Source organism: Neovison vison, chromosome 10 (genome assembly GCF_020171115.1).
Source record: "Neovison vison isolate M4711 chromosome 10, ASM_NN_V1, whole genome shotgun sequence".
Taxonomy (NCBI): Eukaryota; Metazoa; Chordata; class Mammalia; order Carnivora; family Mustelidae; genus Neogale; species Neogale vison.
The window spans coordinates 8,980,328-9,001,777 of record NC_058100.1 but is presented as its reverse complement, the minus strand read 5'-3'; the positions used below and the strand labels follow the sequence as shown (position 1 = coordinate 9,001,777).

The following is a 21,450-nucleotide window of genomic DNA, read 5'->3' as shown; positions in this document are numbered from 1 at the left end:
TGCTCGCTTCGGCAGAGCCGCTTCTAATGGAACAAGACAGCCGGGGGGGGGGGGGGGGGGGGGGGGCTCTGGGCCAGGCAGCTAATGGGTTTGCACCCCGGTGGCTGCCTCCCATCCCGTCTACCTTCGCGTGGAGCCCCCACGAACCCCAAGCGGGCCAAGAGGCCAATGGAGAAGGGAGCATGCCCCTGCCCCATGAGGAGAAGCGGTGGAGGGGGGCTGCCGGCTCCCGGCTGGGAGAGAGGGCGCTCCTCACCGCCGGGGTGGGTCAGGAAGCTGCTAGGGCAGGGGCTCTGACAGGTCTTGCGGTCAAGGAGGAATGAGCTCCTAGCTGGGCCTCTGGCTTGGGCAGGCCCCTAACCTGCGACTGGGCAGAGCGACAGCCTCAGTGTCTCCCTCCTCCAGGCTTTCCTGGAGCCGCTGCCTCATTTCCTTCCCTGAGGCAGTTTCAGGAGTAGTGGTCCTCAGTGCAAACCCTCCAGTGGCTGCTTTTAATTGCTTCTCAAGATTAAATGCACTCTCTTTAGCCCGGCAAGCCTTGGGCTCTGTCACAGCCCATCCCCCAGGCCTCGCCTCCTACCCATCCACACGCCACAGGGGCTGCCACGGGAGCCCCCGGGCTTCCCTCAGGGGCCTTTGTTCTCAGGGCCTTTGGCCAATCACCAGCCCATCCCTGGCCCCTGGAAGTCTTGCCTGCTTTTGAAGGCTGCTGGTGGCATTCTACCTAGCTCAGATGCCGCCTCCTTTAGGAAGTCTTCCCTGATGCCAGTGGGGGCCTTTCCTTCCTAAGCAATCCCAGCTGACTCAGTCTCATCAGTGGCCCAGCCCTTTGAGGCAGGGGCTGCCACTGTCGTCCTTCCTGCATCCCCGTAGTAGTTCTGAATGGACACTCGAAGAAACCAACTGCTCTCTGGCCCAGTTTCCTCATCTGGAGACTAGAATGACCTCATGGGGTTGTTGTGAGTGCCAAGCAAGCCTTCCGTAGAGGGCAGTGCTAACAGTAGCATTAACAGTACTTGCTGTCTTTGACCTCTGGAGGCTGCAGGGGGCGAGGCTGGTCCCACAGGTCAGGGCAGTGGGAGGGGAAGGAGAGTGATGGCCTCTTGAGCCTCTTGCTGGCCTCCTCCTTATTCCCATATCCCTTCTGGTCCATCTGAGGCTTTGGTCAGCCAGAGGGCTCTTTCTCTGGGGTCATCTGACCTAAAGTGTTGACATTTCATGGGTGCATCTAAGGGGTGACAGCTCTTTCACTGTCATGCTCCAGAAAAGTTGTCACCTAGAATCTACACCAACAGAAACCCCCTCTACCTATTTCTTAAAAAGCCGTACACGTCTAACTGTGTCCCACAGCCGAAGTAATGATAACCTAGATAGTATCATGACAACATGAGTTTTCCGACCCCTACCCCCGCCCCAAGAAATGGAATCATTTAACCCCTTCGGTGGATGTGGGCTCATTTACTGCCGAATTCCTAGCACAGAGTAGAATGTCGACTGGTAAGAAACACTCAAGAGTCTTGTCTCGATGACCCGGATCTTATTGGAATGGTAGGAGCCGGAATTCACAGAGCCCCTCCTGGGTGCCGGGTGCTGTGATGAGGATTTTCCGGTGTTACATCACGGAACCCTCCCAGCGACTCTGTGGACTCGGTCTTACTAGGCTCATTTTCCAGATAAAGATACTGGGATGAAGATAAGTAACTTCTTTGAAGTCCCGGGGCTGTTAAGGGCAGACTGGGAGTCGGTCCAGCTCTGTGGGACAACCAAGTGATGGATGTTTTTCCTGCCAAACTGGTGAATCTTAGCCCTGACTTCATATTAGCATTTCCTGGTAAACCTAGAGGAACAGCAGTACCAATGACCCTCAGAGCCATTGACTCAGAATTTCTGGGTGTGGAGCCCTGGCATCTGCTTTTCTTTTTATTTTGTTTTTTCCTCTAAAGCTCCCAGGTATACATCATACCCACAGTGTGACGCCAAAACAAAGCCAAATTCGGTTGGGTACGACTTCTAGATACCTTGTCTTAGCCCTGTGCAAAAGGTGGGGGAGAGGAAGAGAGAGAGAAATCTCCCAACCCACGTGTGTTTGCGTCCTTCGTACAAACTTTTTTAAAAATTCCTGATGACTTGGACTTCCAAGCAAGGAGCTGTGGGCTGTCTTGTGTTTCTGCCTCCCTTACCGCCCTTGACCCGAGCCTCTGCCCCCACCTCCTGTGCTCAGTATTTGCTTAGTGAATTGAAAAGCTGTACATTTAGAAGGAACGTAACTCAGGCTGTATTGTGTTTTATGTTTTATTGATTATTCCTGCTGTCCCAAAGGCCTTGAATAGAGAAACAAATCCTACCTTTGGTTTAGTTTGAAAATTGCTGTCACTTTGGGGAGATAGTGTGGTTCAAAATTCATGTAGACCATACAGAAGTCAGTGGAAACTTGCTTCCATTCCCAGATAGTTACCAGGTGCCTCTGCTGGACCCAAACACATGTGTGCTCGGCACCACCTGTGCCTATTTTTTGTGCCTGTCCCCACTCTTCAATGAGAGTGTGCATTTTTGAGGAAAGATCTAGGTTTTCTGTCTCCCTTCACAGTGCCTAGAAGGTTGGGCTGTGCTCATGGACACTCACAGTTTTCTGCAAAGTGGTTGCCTCTGTCATGTGTACTGACGATTTGATGAATACAGAGCACTCAGCCGTGGCTCTCAGTAATCTCCCCCAGCACTGGAAGGCATGGAGGTGATGGTGATGAGGACCCAGTGTGAACTTGGGACAGGGCTGAGGACAGGGACACACACATTCATTTCTTCAGCCTTTTGGGCACACCAACTCCCTACCATGTGCCAGGCCCATGTCGGGTGTGGGGAAGACAAAGCATATAGTCCCTGGCTGTATGAATTTTCCAGTTTCATTGGATGATGGCCTGTTCCTTATGGTCAAGTTCAACACCATGATCTGGGGCTTTCTACCCAGTTTGGGTGCTACTGTAATGATTTGGGCATCATCCTCTGTGGGCTTGTTGAGATGACCTTCTCTTCCATTTTACTGTGAACTCCTTATGAGTGTGTATTTTTGCCCCAGAGCCTGGCATAGTCCCTGCAGGGTAAGCACTCAGCCAGTGTCTGTTGATTGACTTAGTGAATGGATTTGCCTTTTTTTTTTTTTGCTTGGCTTTCTTGGAGTCTAAGTCTTTTGCCTAAGAGCTGTACCTCCTCTTGGAGCACTGCTGAATAGACAGTCTGCCGTTGTAACAAAATCTAAAAACCCATAGTTGACTTGTCCTAAGTGGGTCTTAAGCATGTTCAGGGTAGATTTCCAGCTCTAAAGAAACACATGGGTAAAATGAGTAAAAAATAATAATTCTGATCATGTGTTGTGATGTTCAACTTAGGTGTTGGTGTTACAAATAATTTAGTTCCTCCGTGTCACTTTTTTTCTCCCTTAAATCCATATCCCCCCAACAGGCAGTTTCGGATACTCTGTACTTACGAACTACTTCTTGAAATAGATTTTGTTGTTTTTCTGCGAGGATACCCTTGTTGCTTTCCGTCTTAGGCACTGGGTCTGTTCTGTCTCCGTGTTTTATTGTATTTTTTCCCCTTACAGCTAAATGTGGTCAACAGCGTCAGCATTTCGGAGGACATCAAACCCTTACCAGGGCTTCCTGGGATTGGAAACATGAACTACCCATCAACCAGCCCCGGGTCTCTGGTGAAACACATCTGTGCCATCTGTGGGGATAGATCCTCAGGTACGTGTAGAAGCAGACGCCGCTCTTGGGGGTCCCGTCCAGTGAGGGTCCCAAGATGGCGCCTGTTCCACTGCTTACCTGGCTACTTTGTACCCAGTGGAAGAAAAAGGGCCTTTGAGGATGGTCCAGCATGGGGCCCAGGCTGTAAATTTCTGGCACTGGATTCATAGCCTGAAATCTATATGAAGTTAAAGTATGAGTTCATTTTTAAGGATTGGATTTATAGGAAGCATTTCAGGAACACCTCTCTGGAGTTACTGTGTTGTATACTGTTTATGTGGCAGAGTGAAGCTGTTGTAATTAGTCATCTCTTTAATTTAAAAAAAAAATTGATTTTTTTCTAATTCTAAAAATATTGTCCCAGGGTAGGAAATGTCCCAATAGGAAGAACTAGAAAAGTACACAAGAAAACTACAAACATTATCTGTAATGTTCTTAGTGAAGCTAAAGACTTTACTCTTTTAGCATATTTCTTTCTACAACATTCTAGGTTTTTCACATGATTTCAGGGGTAGAAATAATTGTGTTTTCATAGATTTCATCCTCTCTGATTCTCTTCCATTTTTGCCCAAATGATTTCTTCCGTGACCTCTTCTCCCCCTTCTCCCTCACTCCGCATCCCTGCCAATTTTGAGGGCATGAGAATCTCTGTTTTGATGAATGAGAAGATGGGGAAGGCTCTTTCCTGTGGCTGTCCATGGTGGCGGACTGAGGATTCCTCATCTTCCTGTTGTCACCAAAGCTACTGCAAAATTCACTCCATCGAAAGTTTCCTGGGGCCTGGAACTGACTTCGCAGTGTGGCTGACTTGCTCGCTGGCTCTCAAAATGGGGTTGCCAAATGGTGCGGGCTTGGCCGTTGCCGTAGCAACAGAAGGCCAGTCACACCCCAGCAGGGTTTCCTCTGCTATGGCTTCTTTGAAAGTCTGAGAATTTCACTCAAATACGGGAGAGTCATGGGAATGACATGCAGGTACCATGTTTCTCAGAGACGAATACTTCAGAGCTGAGAGCATTAGGATTTTTCTGCCTAAGATAAAATCCCATATTTATTATTGCTATGCGTTCAGTGGGTTGGTGAGGGCCACTGATTGAGCCCCGACTGGCTCTGCTGAGGCAGGCCATCACGAGCCCCCATTTTATCTGAGGACGGCTTCCTCGGACACGTCAGCTCCTGGGATGCAAATGCGTGTCTCAGACTAGATCTCAAGGACGTCTTCACATTCACTTTTCCGTCAGCCTGAGTACAACAGAAGGAGAAAGCAATGTCGGGCCCACAGCTAAACAACATCACAGGTTACACTGAAGAACTGGGGGTAAATAGAGTTCGAATGATCTGCTTCCTTCTGTTTTTCCACATTCAAATCGACTGAGCACAGCTGTGTGGCATGTAGATCTGAGAAGGGCTGCCTAGAAGGAGGATTGTGACTGGTTCTTGGTGCCCCTGTCAGGTGTGCTGGTGGCTCTCCTGACACAAAGGAGCCATCCGTGGCTGGGGTCATTGGAAACTGTGTGGAACACATAATCAAGGCAATGACACATGTAACAGAATATTCTAGATCAAGCAAAACCGCCTTCCATCAGATATTTAAGTCATTAAGACTACATGTCCTTTTATGCTCTGAAAAATCATATACCAATTTATTTCTCCAACAGCAAGAGCATCTAGAAAATCCATAACCCAGGTTCCTGTTCCTAGTCTGTGGTGGAAGACCGTACTCCTCAGTGGGGCTCCCATGTCCTGGGGCCTCAATTATGGGGAAATACTAGTGACGTTGAGGGCTTTTTTTTTTTTTCCTGCTAGATACTACATAACAAACATAAATATTTTTATTTATTACGTATACTAATGTCTTGGATGGAGACAGAACATTTCGCTTAACTAAACACAAGAGTTGCCTTAATAAAATAAATGTAAACACAATCTTGGGTCAGGACTTTTCTGACAGTGCTCTCTCTGGAACTGGCGATTCCGGACGGGAGACACGAGGGGGGGCCTCTTTACTCTGCCTTCGTCTGGTCCCTGTGGTCCAGCCTGCCTTCTCCGCTGGCTGCTCTTTGTGGTCCGTCCCGGAGCCCAGGTGGTGGGCCGGGGTCCCTGGGGAAGAGCCGAGGGGGCTCTTGTCAAGGAAAGGTCCAAATGAACATGAGGACGGTCTCTGCCCGGTTAACTTTTTCTTCTTGTGAGCAGGGAAGCACTACGGCGTGTACAGTTGCGAAGGTTGCAAAGGGTTCTTCAAGAGAACCATAAGGAAAGACCTCATGTACACCTGTCGCGATAATAAAGACTGTCTCATTGACAAGCGCCAGAGGAACCGATGTCAGTACTGCCGCTACCAGAAGTGCCTGGTGATGGGCATGAAGAGGGAAGGTGAGGCCCTGCCCCCGCGGGGAGACAGGTATAAACCACGGTAGCACCCTCCTGATCTCCCGAGGACTGCGGTCGAGTCCCCCGCCCGACGCAGCGGGTCCCCCAGAGCAGAGGGAGCAGGAGCGCCTTCCTCCTCCACGCTCGGGGGGGCCCGCAGGCTGGACACTCTCCCAGGGGGGCCCGCAGGCTGGACACTCAGCCAGGCGGCAAGTCTCAGAGCTGTCGTCCGGGTCCTGGACCCCACACACGGGTCATTCGGATCCTTCGTGGCCTTTCTGGGCAGAGCAGGCTCCTTGCCTCTAATCCTCACGGGAAGGTTGACTGGTTTGAGCCATCTCTGTGGGCCTGTGCAACCTTGGGCTGCTACAGCTCTTCTGAGGCCGGTGCGTTCCCTGGACGAGGGGGATTATTGGCTTTACCAGTGATGGGACATCGCCTTTGCGTTCAGAGAGACCGTCGGTGTACAGTTTTAGGACATTATGTCTCTCAGCTTACAGCGTGGGTTCGTTGGTTGCTGCAGAGCAGGGAATAAAAAACCTGAAAGTACTTTCTGTTCATTTAGTAAATCGAAAGGTCTTCCCGTTAAATATCACAAATCGAATTGGGCAGTTAATTGACTCGTGAACTCAAGCCAGGACACAGCGTGAATGGTGCCTCTTTCTAGATTGCAGAGTGAGGAGGTCCCGCCTCTCTCCAGGAAATGGGGGCAAGGCATGTAGTCCGCCCAGGTGACTCCTCATTCTCCAGCAACTTCTTTTCTCTGAGAACAGGGGAGGCTGACGGAAGGGATCAATGAAGAAAAGGTTCTCGGAGTGTCTCTGAGGAGATAATGCTACCAAGAAGCAAAAATGGACCTTCTTAGCATGTCTGAGGTAGATGGAGGTGGCCCTTCAGAGTCGTTTACTAGCGCTCACCGTTCCGCAGCTGAGGAAACCGGTGTGGGCTGGTGAGGGGAGTTTTCCAAGGTCTCTCTGGTCCAGCCTTGCTGCTCTCTGCTGGGCCACCAGGAGCTTTGCACTTAATGGGTCTCTGCCCGCAGCGCCCTCTTGCCAGGTGCCTGCCAGGCTCCCTTCTCCTCTTCCTTCAGACCGTTACTCACTTGTCAGCTTGAGGGTAAAGCCTTGCTTGTCTGCGCCGTCTGGAATTGCATCCGCCACCCCGGGTTCTTCCTAGTCTCTTTTCCACAACATGTATCACCGCATCTAACGTACTTATTTTGTGTATCTCTGTCTCCACCAAGGCAAGTTTTTCTGCTCTCCCCGCGACCGCTTTGCCAGCCGTGACTAGCACAGAGTAGGCATTTAATACGAAATTGCCGAATGAATGGGTGAGTGGCTTAAACTGAGTATCGGAATCCGAAGTTTTAGTCATGCAGGAGCTCCTGAGAGAACTCGTTCCCTCCTGCAGCGAGTGTTAACGGAGGGCCTGCTTCATGCTCGTGTCATTCGGGCTGTCAAGGAATCCATGCTCTTACCGGTCGGAACAGGTGAGCTGAAAAATCAGCTGGTGGAGACTGTCTCCTCTTCACCAAGATAGAACTGCGGCTCCGTGGGGCTTCTGCCGCCATGACGGTCACACGCAAAACTTAAGACCCCAAACAATGTCTCCCATCAGCAAGAGCATGATGGCTGTAGGGGGCCATTTTCGTCCCTCAGGACAGAGGAGGTAAATTCAGGATGACTTGGAAAAACAAGCATTTTCCTTCTGCGGATGCGATGGAACTAAAGGCAGGTGGACGGCGTCCCTCAGAGGAACGGCCGTGTCTGCTGCTCACCGGCCGTCTCTCAAAACTCAAGCCCGGCCGCCTCAGCTCCGTTCCAGTCAGAGTGGTTGGCGCGCGAAGGGCAGGAAGTGTGGCTCTTCCGCGAAAGAAAAAGTCAGTCAGACCGGAGCATGGGAATTCTAAGGGCCTGGGCAGTCCTTCCTGTAAAGCCGGCATCGTTCTGATTCTTTGACGGAGCCCTGTCTAGTTTTGGCTTCTGCCTTTTTGAAAAGAATGTGGAGAAATGGGAGTGATGAACAGTTGAGCAGTAAAAATTCAGAGGGTGGGGCGCCTGGGTGGCTCAGTTGGTGAAGCAGCTGCCTTCGGCTCAGGTCATGATCCCAGCGTCCTGGGATCGAGTCCCGCATTGGGCTCCTTGCTCCGCAGGGAGCCTGGCTCTCCCTCTGCCTGCCTCTCTGTCTGCCTGTGCTCGCTCTCTCTGACAAATAAATAAATAAAAATCTTAAAAAAAAAATTCAGAAGGTAAAGGGGCTCTTGGAGAAGTTCAAAAAGAATCGGTGCTATCCACCCTGACCTAGAGGGGGCAGAGGAGCGAATGGGCTCCAGGTCTGAGTGGAGGAAGGGCCACTTTCCGAGGCTGCTGGGCACTTTCCTTCACCGCTCTCATTTCTGACCTCGATTTACAGAATAGGGAGCTCAGGGTGGACACTGCCTTGAGGACAAGAATAACAAGACTCTGGAACAGTCAACGGAGAGAAACTATTGAATGGAGAGTTTCTGGAGAGTTGAGTAGATAGAAAGGGAGGGACGTGGGGGTGGGCCCTGAAGGGGTCTGCCGGGAGCCAGGGCCCAAGACCCCGCTGCCTTCTCAGGGTGCATAGTGGTGAAGCCGGCGCGGACATTTGCTATTCTCCGATGTAACACATTTGTTTCCTGACAGAAACGAAGGTCCTGAGAGCCTTGGGACCTGACTAAGCTTCCTGAGCAGGCTAATGGCTGAGCTGATAGAGGACTGGGACCCTCTGGCTTCCAGACTCCAAATAACCCTCAGGGGTCATGGGGAAGTCTACTTCCATGACTTCTGGTCACATACCAGAGTTTGGATAGTTAGATAACGGGCTGTTTCTGAGGCAGTTCGTGAGTAGCATTTGACATCCCTCTCGAGCCCTGTGTGGTCGTCATTAGTACAACTGGCCCAGAACTGGGAACAAGTACAGAGGGCTGAGGGGTGGGCTCGGAAGGCTGTCGCCCACGTCCACGTGTTGGCTCCATCTTTTCTTAGCTCTGGGACCTCTGGCGGGTTACGTAACTGCTCTGTGGCTCCTAGTACTTGAGAGGGTTATGGGGGATTGAGCGAAGTGTAATCTGTGCAAAGTGTTGCACGCACTCCATAAATTTTGGCTATTAGAGTTAATGTGCAGTAGATGTATGTTGGGCTAACGGATAAAATTCTGTTAGAAGGCAGAAGTTTCGTATAATTTTATTTATTTATTTATTTGAAGGTTTTATTTATTTATATATATAGAGAGAATGCATGAGTAGGGGAGAGGGGAAGCAGACTCCCTGCTGAGCAGGGAGCCCAACACAGGGCTCGATCCCAGGACCCCGAGTGCATGACCCAAGCTGAAGGCAGACGTTTCACTGACTGAGCCACCCAGGGGCCCCCCGAGTTTGGTGCTATTTTAGATCACCGAGTGGCCCCCGGATATATCCCGAATGCGTGTAGTAGGGTAGCTCAGAATGTCTGCCACATAGAAGATTTCCCCAGCAACAGACATATGACTCCTCTGCTGTGGCAGTAAGATTTATGGCTCAAAGAGGAGAGGGGACCAGCAAAGAATCATGCAATTAATGGCAAGATTGGAATTAGAGTCGAATTCCCGAAAGCCCAGGTTGTTTTGTTGAAGGTTGGAAGGTTATTCCCCTTCCATGTTGCAGATCTGTAAAAAGAAACCAGTTGAGGACCACAAAGGAAACTTAACTTAGTTTGCTCTTCCCCATCTTTTAAAATCAAGACAAATAGAAGCCTGCTCACCTATGTTAAAACGATTAATACAAGAAGCACTCAACTTTAACCAGTCAGTCCAGCTGACAGATAAAACTACACATGGTAGCGTCTGTGTGCTGTCCGTGAACCGAGCTAACCGAGCGGACCGGAAGGGAGGAGAAGGGAGGAGGAGAAACGAGGAGAGGGAGGAAGAGGTGGAAAGGGGAGATGGAGGAGGACCAGACAGAAGTCCCAAGAGCACAGAGACAAAGGGAAGGGAAAACTACCTTTTGGGGAACTTAAAAAAAAAAAGATATTATTTATTTATTAAAGACACAATGAAGGATGGAACACAAGCAGGGGGAGTGGGAGAGGGAGAAGCAGGCTTCCCGCTGAGCAGAGAACCTGATGTGGGGCTCGATCCCAGGACGCTGGGATTGTGACCTAAGCAAAAGGCAGACGCCCAACCGACTGAGCCACCCAGGTGCTTGGGAACTTTTTATAATTATTTCATTTCATCTTCCCCAAACAGCCTCACTGAAGTATGGTAATTCCCCCTTTACGTTAGGGAAACTGAGGCTGGGTGGGCTGTCATATGTCTGGTATCCTTTAGCTGGGAAGTGGTAGAGCCCATTTTGGGAAAAAGACTTCTTGGGCTCCAAAGTACATGACTTTGGTTCTCCTCTTCTCTAATTTCTCTTTATTCTCTCTCCCTTCTGATTCTTCTTTTTTTTTTGCCACCCAGCTTTATTCTCTTTACGCCACGTCTCCCTCTACTCTTTCCTTCGTACCCCCCTCCCTCCGCCCCAGCCCCTGAATATCATTCTCATCTTGAGGCGTCTTCAAGGGTCTCTGCTGGAGACTTTGAAGTGTGAGTGGTGTCTTTGCGGTCATACCCTTCTCTGACCCACCTTGGCCAGTCACTGATGTCCCTTGTATGACAAACTGGATGCCCAGCGTCTGGTTCCGGTTCATTCTGCAGCCTCTGTGTCTCACTATCCCTGCAAGATCCTGGTGAACCACTCACTTAGAGGATAATTTTCTTGATTCTTGGGATGAAAAAAAAAAAAAAGCATACCAATACTGAATTTTGCTCCTTGATGCTAGGACTAGGAAGATGGAAACCACAGCTTTATAGATGAAGGGAACTCATCCAACAGAATATTTGTCAACAGAGAGGACCCCCTGCCTGCCACCCTTGTGTACAGACCATGAGGGTTCTGAGGGTTAGGATGAACTTTGGTGAAAACCCTAAGTGTGGGGAGGCAGAGATCATTCCAGTCTGCGCCTCTGCCTGTGTTCCTTTCCCACCCCCCAAATCAGCCACAGACTCTGAAATGTCATCTAGGTGACATTCTTCCACCTTTTCACTTCCTAAATCCCGTCATGGCTCCCCGAAGATCTCCCCTGACAAGTTGGATCAGGTGATGTTGTGTTCAGGCCGGTGCATTAGGGGCAGAGCTAATGGGACGTGAATGCCAAGCCTGATGCATAGAATCTGACAGAGGGAATTCGCGAAGTAAGGCACTCGCTGCTTAACCATCGCAGGCCCACAGTTCTAGAGGGAGCAGCTAGAGGTGAAATGCAGGAGACGCTCCTTGAGAGACGGAGGAGGGAGTGGCTCATTAAAGGAGCAGGATCAAGGTTATGAAAATTTGAAACGCACACTTCTTAGACTGGTCACCGTAATGAACGGGGAGGGCTGCAGGCTAAACGCACAGGTGTGCACCTGCATAGGCAGGCCGCTGGGCTTGCTTTGTTCCATCTGTCAACATCCTGACAGTTCTGACCCAGCGCCAGGACGAGGCCTGTGTTACAGACAGGGCAGTGGGAGCTCTGGTAGGTAACTCGCTTTCCCGTGGCTGTCCTGGGCATGTGGTGACATCTGCGTGTCTTTCTGTGTCTTTCTGTGTGCCAGCTGTGCAAGAAGAAAGGCAGAGGAGTCGGGAGCGTGCAGAGAGTGAGGCAGAATGTGCCAGTGGTGGCCATGAAGACATGCCTGTGGAGAGGATTCTAGAAGCTGAACTTGCTGTTGAACCAAAGACAGAATCCTATGGCGATATGAACATGGAGAACTCGGTATGCGGTCTTGGGGCTCCGTCCACCTGCCAGTGCTTGGCGGGGCTGGAGATGGGAAAGGGGTGCACTGGAGTCCCAGAACCTGCCCTCACCGTACTCTGGTGTTTTTTGTTTCTTTTTTTAAGACGAATGACCCTGTCACCAACATATGCCACGCTGCTGATAAGCAGCTTTTCACCCTCGTTGAATGGGCCAAGCGCATCCCCCACTTCTCCGACCTCACCTTGGAGGACCAGGTCATTCTGCTCCGGGCAGGTAAAGGACATCGAGGTTTGTTTTTCTTGGGACCATCACTTAGGCTGCCATTTTGAAATTACCCTTGGGATCAGAAGTCAAGTCAGCGGAGGAAGCTGCAGCCCCTCTGAGCCTTGTGCCAGGCTGGTAACAGGATAACCTGACTCAGTTACTCTTTTTGTATTAATTACAGGTGCTTACGTCTGGGTGGCCCCTCCTCCACAACTTTTTTCCCCAATGAAACATTGTTAATGGAAGGTGGGGCTCTTCTTCTGTGAAAATTTTGCCATGGTTTTATAATTTGCATTTGATTTTCCGAGACAGCTAAGTCCATTTCATCGAGGGCGGTCCAAAGCAGTGCGCCTTTCTTACTATACTGTAGGAACTAGAGGGATTCCCATTTCACAGAGGCGATGAAAGACGCCGGAGAGTGCCCGCTCAAGTTCATTTATCCAGGGTCCCTTCCTCCGCTAAGGTTCTGTGTGTGCCGCATCCTGTCTTGGCTTCCATTTCCCGGATGTTGGGCACGTGACCCGTTGCCATCCCTCCTCTTGGTCATGGGACCAACAGGGAGATTTCATGAAGACGGGCTGAGCCTGGGGAGCCAGGCTCACTTCATCCCCGTTAGATAGTGCGCAGTCTCTGGGCGTTCACTGAAAGCTCCGTGCTCGCTGGGTGCTGCCAGACACTAAGGGGATCGAGCCGGGCTGTTGGGTCCTGGGGGCAGAGGCTTCGAGGTCTCCCTTATCCACCCCGGCAGCTAACATGCTGACGATTACCTGCGCAACGTGCAGCCCATATGTGTTGATCGGGGGCGGAAAGAGAGTCTTTATCCTTAAGCTGCCATTCTGAGCTGTACTGGGGAGGTGGTGGGGGAGGTGTAGGGCCCTGAGTCAGGGGACCCCCAGTCTTACCCTGTTCCTTCACTAGTTAGCTGAGTGTCCCGAGCTGGCTTTTAGCCTCTGCGCGTTTCTGACGCTGCTCTTGTTCCACGCGGGTCGCAGTACAGGCCTCGAGTGATCATCTGTGAAGCACGAACGTGGTCGGTTTTCCCTCAAGGCCTCTTTCTTCTCCGCGCAGGGTGGAACGAGCTGCTCATTGCCTCCTTCTCCCACCGCTCCGTCTCGGTGCAGGACGGCATCCTCCTGGCCACCGGTTTGCACGTGCACCGGAGCAGTGCCCACAGCGCCGGAGTCGGCTCCATCTTTGACAGGTGGCTGTCCTCTGCTTCCGGGGCTTGGGTGTGCGTGCGCGTGTGTGTGCACGAGTGTGTGCGCGTGCGTGAGTGTGTGGGCCTGGGGGTCGCGCTGGTGTGCAGCACGGACCACCCACACAGCAGTGCGGGGCAAGGAGAGACCTTGAAACACACAAGAGCAGACCCTAGGGGGCGTGGCCGGTGGATTCCAGAAGGTTTGAAGGGGGGGTGGTGGCGGGGGGGGGGGAGGTGGGGGAGGGATGGGAGGGGTGGGGGAGCCGGTCAGGGAGCAGCAGAACTGCTGGGTGGAAGGGAGAACCAGTGACCTCTGGAGGTCTCCAAAGGAGAGACTGGCTCACGGACATTACCTGGGAGGTTCGGGTGGGGAGGCTGAACTGCTTACCCTAGGGGGCCGGGATGGGCACGCGATGGGCACGCGCAGCCAGGATCTGACGTTGGGAGGCAGGAGAGATGAGCTGAGGTTTTTGCCTAACCCTGTAGCAGGGTCTCTGGGGAAGGTCTGAGCGGGAGCAGACCCACCTCGGTCAGGCAGCCCCAGCCTCTGCCTGGGATGCTCTGCCTTCAGTGGTGTGGAAGGAAAATGAAGGCATGTGACTCAAAGACAGGACTGACGTGAGTGGGGGTGAGTGACTCGGGACAAAGGGACAGAGAGCTGGTAAAGAGGAGGCTAGGGTTGAAAACAGCCTCTCTGTCCAGTGCCAGGGCCCCATGGCCCCTTTCCACTTCCCTGAAGAGTGATCTTCCAGGCCACGTGCCCGTCCACGCAAGAGGTCTCTACTCCCTCCCTGCCCTTTCCCCCTGCACGTTCCACGCAGAGGCCAGCGTGGTTTTTGGCCGGCTCAGCCCTCTTCGTGGTCCCTGGAGATTCCTGCCCTGTCTCTGGAGTCCGCCCTCTGCCATCTTCCTCCAGACACGCCACACCCTCGTCCTGCTTTGCCTCTTGCATTTCTAAATCGTCTAGGCTGCCTTCCCAGCCCTCCCCGCCAGAGTGTCCTGCCGTCCTCCTGCTTTCCCCTGGGTGCTCCCTTGGATTTGGCTCTTGGCCGTTGTTGGCTTTGTGGTGCTACCTATTGCTTCCACGTCTGTTGTTTTTTTTTTTTTTCAATGAAACCGTGAGCTCCTTGAGATCAGGGGCTGCATCCTATTCACCTCCGAGCCCCTAGTACCCGACGCGTCATCTGGAACTTGGGGTGGGCACATCAGGGGCCTTGGCTGCATTCATTGGATCAGCCCTTGGCCTGGGACTCATGGTTTTCTCATCGCCTCTCCTTGTTTCCTGTGAACAGGGTCCTGACTGAGCTGGTCTCCAAAATGAAAGACATGCAGATGGACAAGTCGGAGCTGGGGTGCCTGCGAGCCATTGTGCTGTTTAACCCAGGTGACCGTGCGCGGCCTCGCCCTCCTCCGTGCGCGGCCTCCGGGCTCTGTTGTCCTCCGCTCCTCTAGTTCAGCGGAGACAGACGAGGCAGGGCGCGGGCACGTGTCCTTGGTGAGGGCAGGAAGCTGATTATTCATGGTTTCTACTCCTAGTGCCATCTTGAAAGTGTCTCGGATGGGTGTGGAGTGCGCCTGTTTGGGGGGGCAGATGGGGGAGACCACAGAGGTTAGCTGCCTGGGGTCACGGTGAAGGAGGTGGTAAAAAGTAGTCAGATTCTGCATATGGTTTTTAAAAAGTCTATTTATTTATTTGAGAGAGTGAGCACAAGCAGGCTGAAGAGCAGAGGGAGAATGAGACTCCCCGCTGAGTAGGGAGCACGCTGTGGGGCTCAAGATCATGGCCCAAGACCAAGGTAGACGCTTAACCAGCCGAGCCACCCAGGCACCCAGATTCCGCATATAGTTTTAAGCAAAGCCATGGGATTTGCTGATGGACTAGAGACAGTGTGCCAAAGAGCAGTGCTGAAGGTAATTCTCAGGGGGCTTTGTTTTGTCCTCCTAAGTAATTAGAAAGACAGAGCTTTATTTGCTGAGAGGAGGTTCCTAAGGCGGGGGGAGAGGAAGGACTTAGGACTTCATGCATTCAAGTCTCAGGTGGCTAGTAGGCCTCCAAGAGTAGCTGGCCAGGAAGGTCTTGCTTGCATCTGGGGTTCAGAGAAGTCGGGACTGGAGGTGTGTGTTGGAGAGCGGTCAGCCTCTACCCAGCTCCCGGGCTCTGAGACAGGGGTCAGCTCATGCGGGGAGTCAGGAAAGGTTGGGTAGGGAGGGGGGCTGGGTGCTCACGTGGGTGGGTCTGGTTTTTGCGCCCCATCTCAGCATTCCGTCCGTGCACAGCCCATAGCAGGCCCTCAGTAAGGGTGTGAATGTGATGTTTCTAGAATGATCGGATAAAATAAAAACTCCCTTCCTTGGACTCAGTGGTGGGTATTTGGCTATTAAAGCAAAGGGTTTTACACCTTTGTTCCCAGAGTCTACTGGGTAGACTGGGCACCGAGAGGAGAGCCGGGGCACCAAGGACCCCCAGCTTTGTTTCTTTCACGGTTGTTCCCTGTCCCAGTGTGTCTCGAGTAACTGAGTGGGTGGGGACAGCCCCATGTGGAAGGGGGTCGTGCCGTGTGTCACCCGAGGCTAAATCAGTCATGTTTTCCAGATGCCAAGGGGTTGTCCAACCCCTCGGAGGTAGAGACTCTGCGAGAGAAGGTGTATGCCACCCTCGAGGCCTACACAAAGCAGAAGTATCCGGAACAACCTGGCAGGTAAGGGAGTGCTGGAAGGACCTGCTGGCCGCAGCTGTCCTTCGCTCCTGCCCCGAAGACGTGGCGGCGCCCGGCAGGCACCGTCTAGGTTCTGCGTGTGTTATTTAATCTTAACAACAAGCTCAAAGCTGCTAAAACGTTGGCTCCCGGAAGCCGGAGACCTGATCTTGTTTGCTGCTCCCCACTCCGGAGCCAGAGCCTAAAGCAGGGCTGGGCCCATGGTATACAGCTTTATTTTGTTTATTTTAAAGATTTTATTTATTTATTGGAGAGAAAGAGAGAGAGAGATAATGACTGAGAGTACGAGCGGGGAGGAGAGGGAGAAGCAGACTCCCCGCTGAGCAGAGAGCCCGGCTCGGGGCTCGATTCCCATGAACCTGGGATCATGACCTGAGCTGAAGGCAGTTGCTTAACCAGCTGAGCCACCCAGGCGCCCCAGTATAGAGCTTTCAGTGTCGAATGAACAAGCAGATGAGCAAATGAATGTGGGTCCCGTCATCTCCAGTTTCTACCAAGGCTGCGAGGTTCTTGCCCACAAACACGGAGCTGGTGTGCAGTGGGGCTGGGATGTGAACTCAGGTCTGTCTGATTTCCAAGAGGTTGTGCTTTCCGGGCTGACCGCCCTGCTTTCTGCTCTGCCCCCACCGAAGCCTGTGCTAGAAGGTCCAGACTGACCGTGGCAGCCAGCACACGTGGCCACTGTTCCCCAAGGCCGTCTGTGTAGCCTCTGGCAAGGTCCTCTAGTTGGCTCTGGCCCTGAGCTCCTTGTCTAAAGAGGAGGACATTGATCAGAAGACCCCCGAAGCCGTCTACCCTTTTAGGTGTTCTGAGTCGTTAAAAACAAAACAAAAACAAGCGAACAAAAAACTTAAATGCTTTCCCCAAAGCACAGCTAAATAGAAGTCTCCTGCTCTGCTAACTAGTGAAATAGAGAGAAGGGGATCCTCAAATCTCGCCGAAATCCGAAAATGAAACTGACGAAACTGCCTTAAAGACATTCATTTTGTTTTTAGGATTAATATTACATGCTCTGAATTCTCACTCGTTGTTCGCATTCCTCTGTGAAGTCTAATTTCCGTTTAAGCTGTTTTCTCTGGATCCTCAGCCAGTCTGTGTCAGCTGTGCAGAAGCTGGGCTCCAGCTCTTACTGGAGTTTCTTTTATTGAACTCCAAGTGGGTGGGTTTCAGGCCTTCAGTAGGACACACACAGGCCTTGAGGGGTCAGGAGCCCAAGCTGGCGAACAGAGCTCCCAGACGTCAGGAGTGGAACACGATAGAAATGTACTTTTTGCTCACGTGCCAGGCCCTGGGCCGGCTCTCTTCCGCATCAAGACTCAGGGGTCCACTCCTTCCTTCTTGGGGCTTCACTGTGTCCACGTGAGGGAGAGGGAGGGAGTGGGAGGAACACAGGGGTGAAGCTATGTGGGCAGACTGGCCTCGGAAAGGTCCCCCATCTCTTCACTCACTGCCGCCAGCTGGAACTTAGTCACATGGCCCAGCGGGTCACAGAGGATTCCAGAGCATTCTCCAGATGCCACTGTATGCCAAGTAAGAAGGGGAGAGTGGGTTTGGTGGACACCTGGCGGTCGCCCTCATATATGCAGCAGGTGAGGTCACGGCTCTGTCCAACCGATGGGGCTGGCGGCCAGCAGCCGCTCGGCCCTGGCCGGTGGGAGCTCCTGACTGTGGTGGTGGGTGATTTCTACCCCATCTCCTAGCTCGAAGGCAGCACTAAGCACGTTTGTTGAGCACGTATTATGTGCAAGGTGTTAGGAATAGGCAGGCTCATACTCACCCATTCCTCCGACTTGGCTCTAGGTCCCATTATTTATCTCAAAAAAAAACCCCACAAAAACCCCAAAAAACAAAAAAACCACCCAAAACCCTGAACCAGTCTTTTTCCTTATAAAAGCAGAACATGGTTTTGTGGGAAAGAAGGGAAGTGTTTAAGAATAAAGTAGGTAATGAAATTAATCATAAATGGGGGGGTATTTTTTCCCATATCCTTGTGTGTCAGTGGTTGTATACGTAGACGTGTGTGTTCAGGGGTGCCTGGGGGGCTCAGTCATTAAGTGTCTGCCTTTGGCTCATGTCATGATCCCAGGGTCCTGGGATCGAGCTCTGCCTCGGGCTCCCTGCTTGGAGGGAAGCCTGCTTCTCCTTCTCCCAGACCCCCTGCTTGTGTTCCCTCTCTTGCTGTGTCTCTCTCTGTCACATAAATAAGTAAAAAATCTTAAGAAAAATTTCTTTTCTTTTAAAAAAAAAGTGTGTTTACAGAGAGGAAATCATACAGTTTGGTGTATTGTTTTCCTCTCTTAGCTATTTTGGGCGCTTTATCAGATACTGAAAAGTACAAAATTACCCTTCTCTGTGATTTTGTACTATTTCACAGGGTGGATGTATCCTTGTGTATTTAGCTCTTGTTCTGGGGAACATTCAGGTTGTTTCTACTGAATATCATATTGAGAACTTGGGAACTTGCCTGTTCTCCTAGGAACGGGACTGCCAGGGGCCTGGGCTCCCTGCTTGTTGGCTGGATCAGGGCAGAAGCTGGGGCGCAGGGCGGGAGTGTGGAGGCTGGGCCCCCTGCATGTCCCTGGGGCGCGTCCAGCACAGCCTGGACAGAGGGTGGTCGCCCCACCCCCACCCCCCACCCCGGAGCCTGTGCAGGTGCACCAGGGATATCGCTTGGCTCAACCAGGTGGGTGAGGGCGCAGACAGCTGGTGACCTCCGCTTTGCAGAAAGTAGTGGCTGAGGAGCCTGGCCTGGTGGAGGAGAGCGCGCAGTGGTGGCGTGCTGCCACCCCGTGGACACTCTTCAGAAGTATGCTTTGCAGGGGCTGAGTTCTGCTTTCTCCAGCCTGAAAGCAGAGATGGAAATTTAGGAGGACACAGAGCCTGGCGCACATCTTCTCACCCTGGGGCCGCTGCTGCTGCCCTCGGGCGAATGAGGAACTTGGAGACCTCCCCAGGGCTCTGGCTCTTCATGGTCATGCTTATTTCCGTGGTCCTGCTCTCAGTTCCTAAATCAGGCGCAGTCGGCAAAGACAGCAGTATCCTTCTGTATTTAGTGTTTTACATATTATAAAACTTTGGCATTCTTAGAATGTATAATACAATCTAAATATATTTAGATCTAAATATATTCTCGGAGTCACAGCTCAGGCTAACTTTGTATTTTGCTTCTAGAGAAGTCCTTCCCTTCCCCTAATTCCATGAAACTCTGCTGTGGCCGAGTCTGGACCAGGAGCTCAGTGTCGCTAGCTAACTCTTTCCTCCTGCTTGATGACCCCCTGCAGATGTCCTCAGAGACTTTACCATCAACAGTTTCTGGAGGGTTGTGTGGGCCTTGGTGTAGACCGTTAGCTTTTCCATGTAAAGAAGGAATGCCTACCTATTTAGGTGGTGCCGTTTTATGTTTCTTGAATTGCCCCTGTTCCGTAACCCTTCATGGCGTATGAATATAGAAATAGACACATTTTCAAGGAGTCTTAAAATTCCAGCTTGAAACTCACTCTTGAAATCATGTTGTGATGCTCGGTGACGACCCAGCCCAGCCAGAGCCTCTGAGTTAAGGCAAGAGTGGCTGATATGGTTTTGGTTCTTGGCCTTTTATTGGAAGTTATGACTTCCCGATTTCCGGTTGCTGTTAATACCATTAAAAAAAAAAAAAGCTTCATTGGCAAGTGGGTTTGAAAGATGAAGAGGGACCACGGAAGCAGGATGGGAAACATGGCAGGTTGCGGGACGTCAGCGAGGGGTGCAGATGTGAGACGCATTGTTCACATGCCGCCTCCTTCCCTGGGAAGCTCACAGCCAAGGTCCTTGACGGTACAGGAGTGTAGAGGAGTGCAGGCAAGCCCGTGTGAGCGTGTACACGTGTAGGAGGGTATTGAGAGTGAAGGCGAATGTGTGAGTGTGTCTAGGTGTGTATGCGTATGCATGAGTGTGTATGTCAGGGTGTGTAAGAGTGAATGTCTGTGCACCCAGGTGTGGCAGTGGTGGAGGCACGTGTGTGCATGTACACACGTGTGAGGCATGGGAGCATGTATGAGAATGTGCGGGTATGTATGTGTGATGGTGTGCACATGTATATAGGTGTGACGTACGAGGCAGGTGTGTATAGGTGTGTGCATATGTCACAATGGGGGGCTTCCTTTGCACGTATTCACACCCAGTGAGGATGTGGGTGTGTACATGTGATTGTGCACATGTGCATGTGTGTGATGAGAGGCACGTGCATGGTGTGTGTGTGTGACGTGGTGGGGTTCTGTCGCATGCACACATGTGAGAATGTGTGAGTGCGTGTGCACGTGTGTGTGTCATCTCCCACCCAGACCACGGCCCCTCAGGGGGATCGCCCTCTGCTCCTGACTGAAAGGGAGGCACAGCCCGAGAAGCCGAGCGTGCATGTTGGTAACAGCTGCTTGTACTTCGGTAACAAGCGTTGGTAACTGAGGTGGCCTGCGGTCCTGGCGCAGGGAGTGTGAGCGCAGTGCGGCCCACTAGGGAGGGAAGAGCTGATGCTTCCTAGGACTGACGCTTGTCCAGCTGCCTCCGTGGCCCTTCCAGGCTCCCTGTCCTCTCCCAGGTTGGAGAGCGGACGAGCTCCCCGGTGCCGATAGCTGCCCAGAGCGGCTGATCCCGGCTCCTGACGCCCCTTCGGCTTCCCTGCAGGTTTGCCAAGCTGCTGCTCCGCCTCCCAGCCCTGCGCTCCATCGGCCTGAAGTGCCTGGAGCACCTGTTCTTCTTCAAGCTCATCGGGGACACGCCCATCGACACCTTCCTCATGGAGATGTTGGAGACCCCGCTGCAGATCACCTGAACGGCCCTGGCCACAGCCTCCCCACCCAGGACCACCCCTGGGCAGGTGTGTGTGGACCCCCACCCTGCACTCGTTCCTCCGCTTCCCACCCCGACCCCTTCCTGTTCCCAAAATGTGATGCTTACAATAAAGAAACCTTTCTACGTCTGCGACTTTTATAGGTGGAGTTTGTACAGATGTTCAAGGAAGCCCTTCTTGGCAGTCTGAGGGGATGGGGATCTTTCTAGAAGTTCCTGGAAAAACGAACCAAGCCTCTGTACATATAATTGGTTTAAATTATTTTTTCACTTGCCATGGAAAGCAAACGAGCGAATAATAAAATAATATATATGATGTTGGCACCGCTTGGAGCACGGGGTGTGTTATTGTGCTTTGGGGAAGTGTTCTTAGCAGGCGGAGGAAAGCTGTTGGGTGGGGAATGGGGCTGGAGTCCCGAAACAGTAAATCCCACAGTCAGGCACCCTGAGTCTAAACTGGGCACAGTGTACTTGGCTCAGAGCCGCTCCGCCCCCCTCCCTCCCCGGCAAGACTGGGAAGAAACACGGCCTTTCAGAGTCAGCTTGGTTTTTTGTGTTTTGCT

At 52.0% G+C, this 21,450-nt stretch overlaps 1 protein-coding gene across 2 annotated transcripts in view; it reads left to right on the top strand.

The window, feature by feature from the left end:
- RXRG (retinoid X receptor gamma) overlaps nucleotides 1-21,175 on the top strand; it is a 41,187-nt gene extending 20,012 nt beyond the window's left edge. For both annotated transcript variants that reach the window (XM_044266252.1, XM_044266253.1), the window contains 8 exons: nucleotides 3,599-3,743; nucleotides 5,934-6,113; nucleotides 11,742-11,902; nucleotides 12,028-12,157; nucleotides 13,217-13,349; nucleotides 14,639-14,730; nucleotides 15,940-16,045; nucleotides 20,723-21,175. In XM_044266252.1, coding sequence (XP_044122187.1) covers nucleotides 3,599-3,743; nucleotides 5,934-6,113; nucleotides 11,742-11,902; nucleotides 12,028-12,157; nucleotides 13,217-13,349; nucleotides 14,639-14,730; nucleotides 15,940-16,045; nucleotides 20,723-20,870 — 1,095 coding nt within the window. In that variant the 3' untranslated portion in view covers nucleotides 20,871-21,175. The remainder of the gene's footprint in view (nucleotides 1-3,598; nucleotides 3,744-5,933; nucleotides 6,114-11,741; nucleotides 11,903-12,027; nucleotides 12,158-13,216; nucleotides 13,350-14,638; nucleotides 14,731-15,939; nucleotides 16,046-20,722) is intronic.
- Nucleotides 21,176-21,450: the final 275 nt, after the last annotated feature.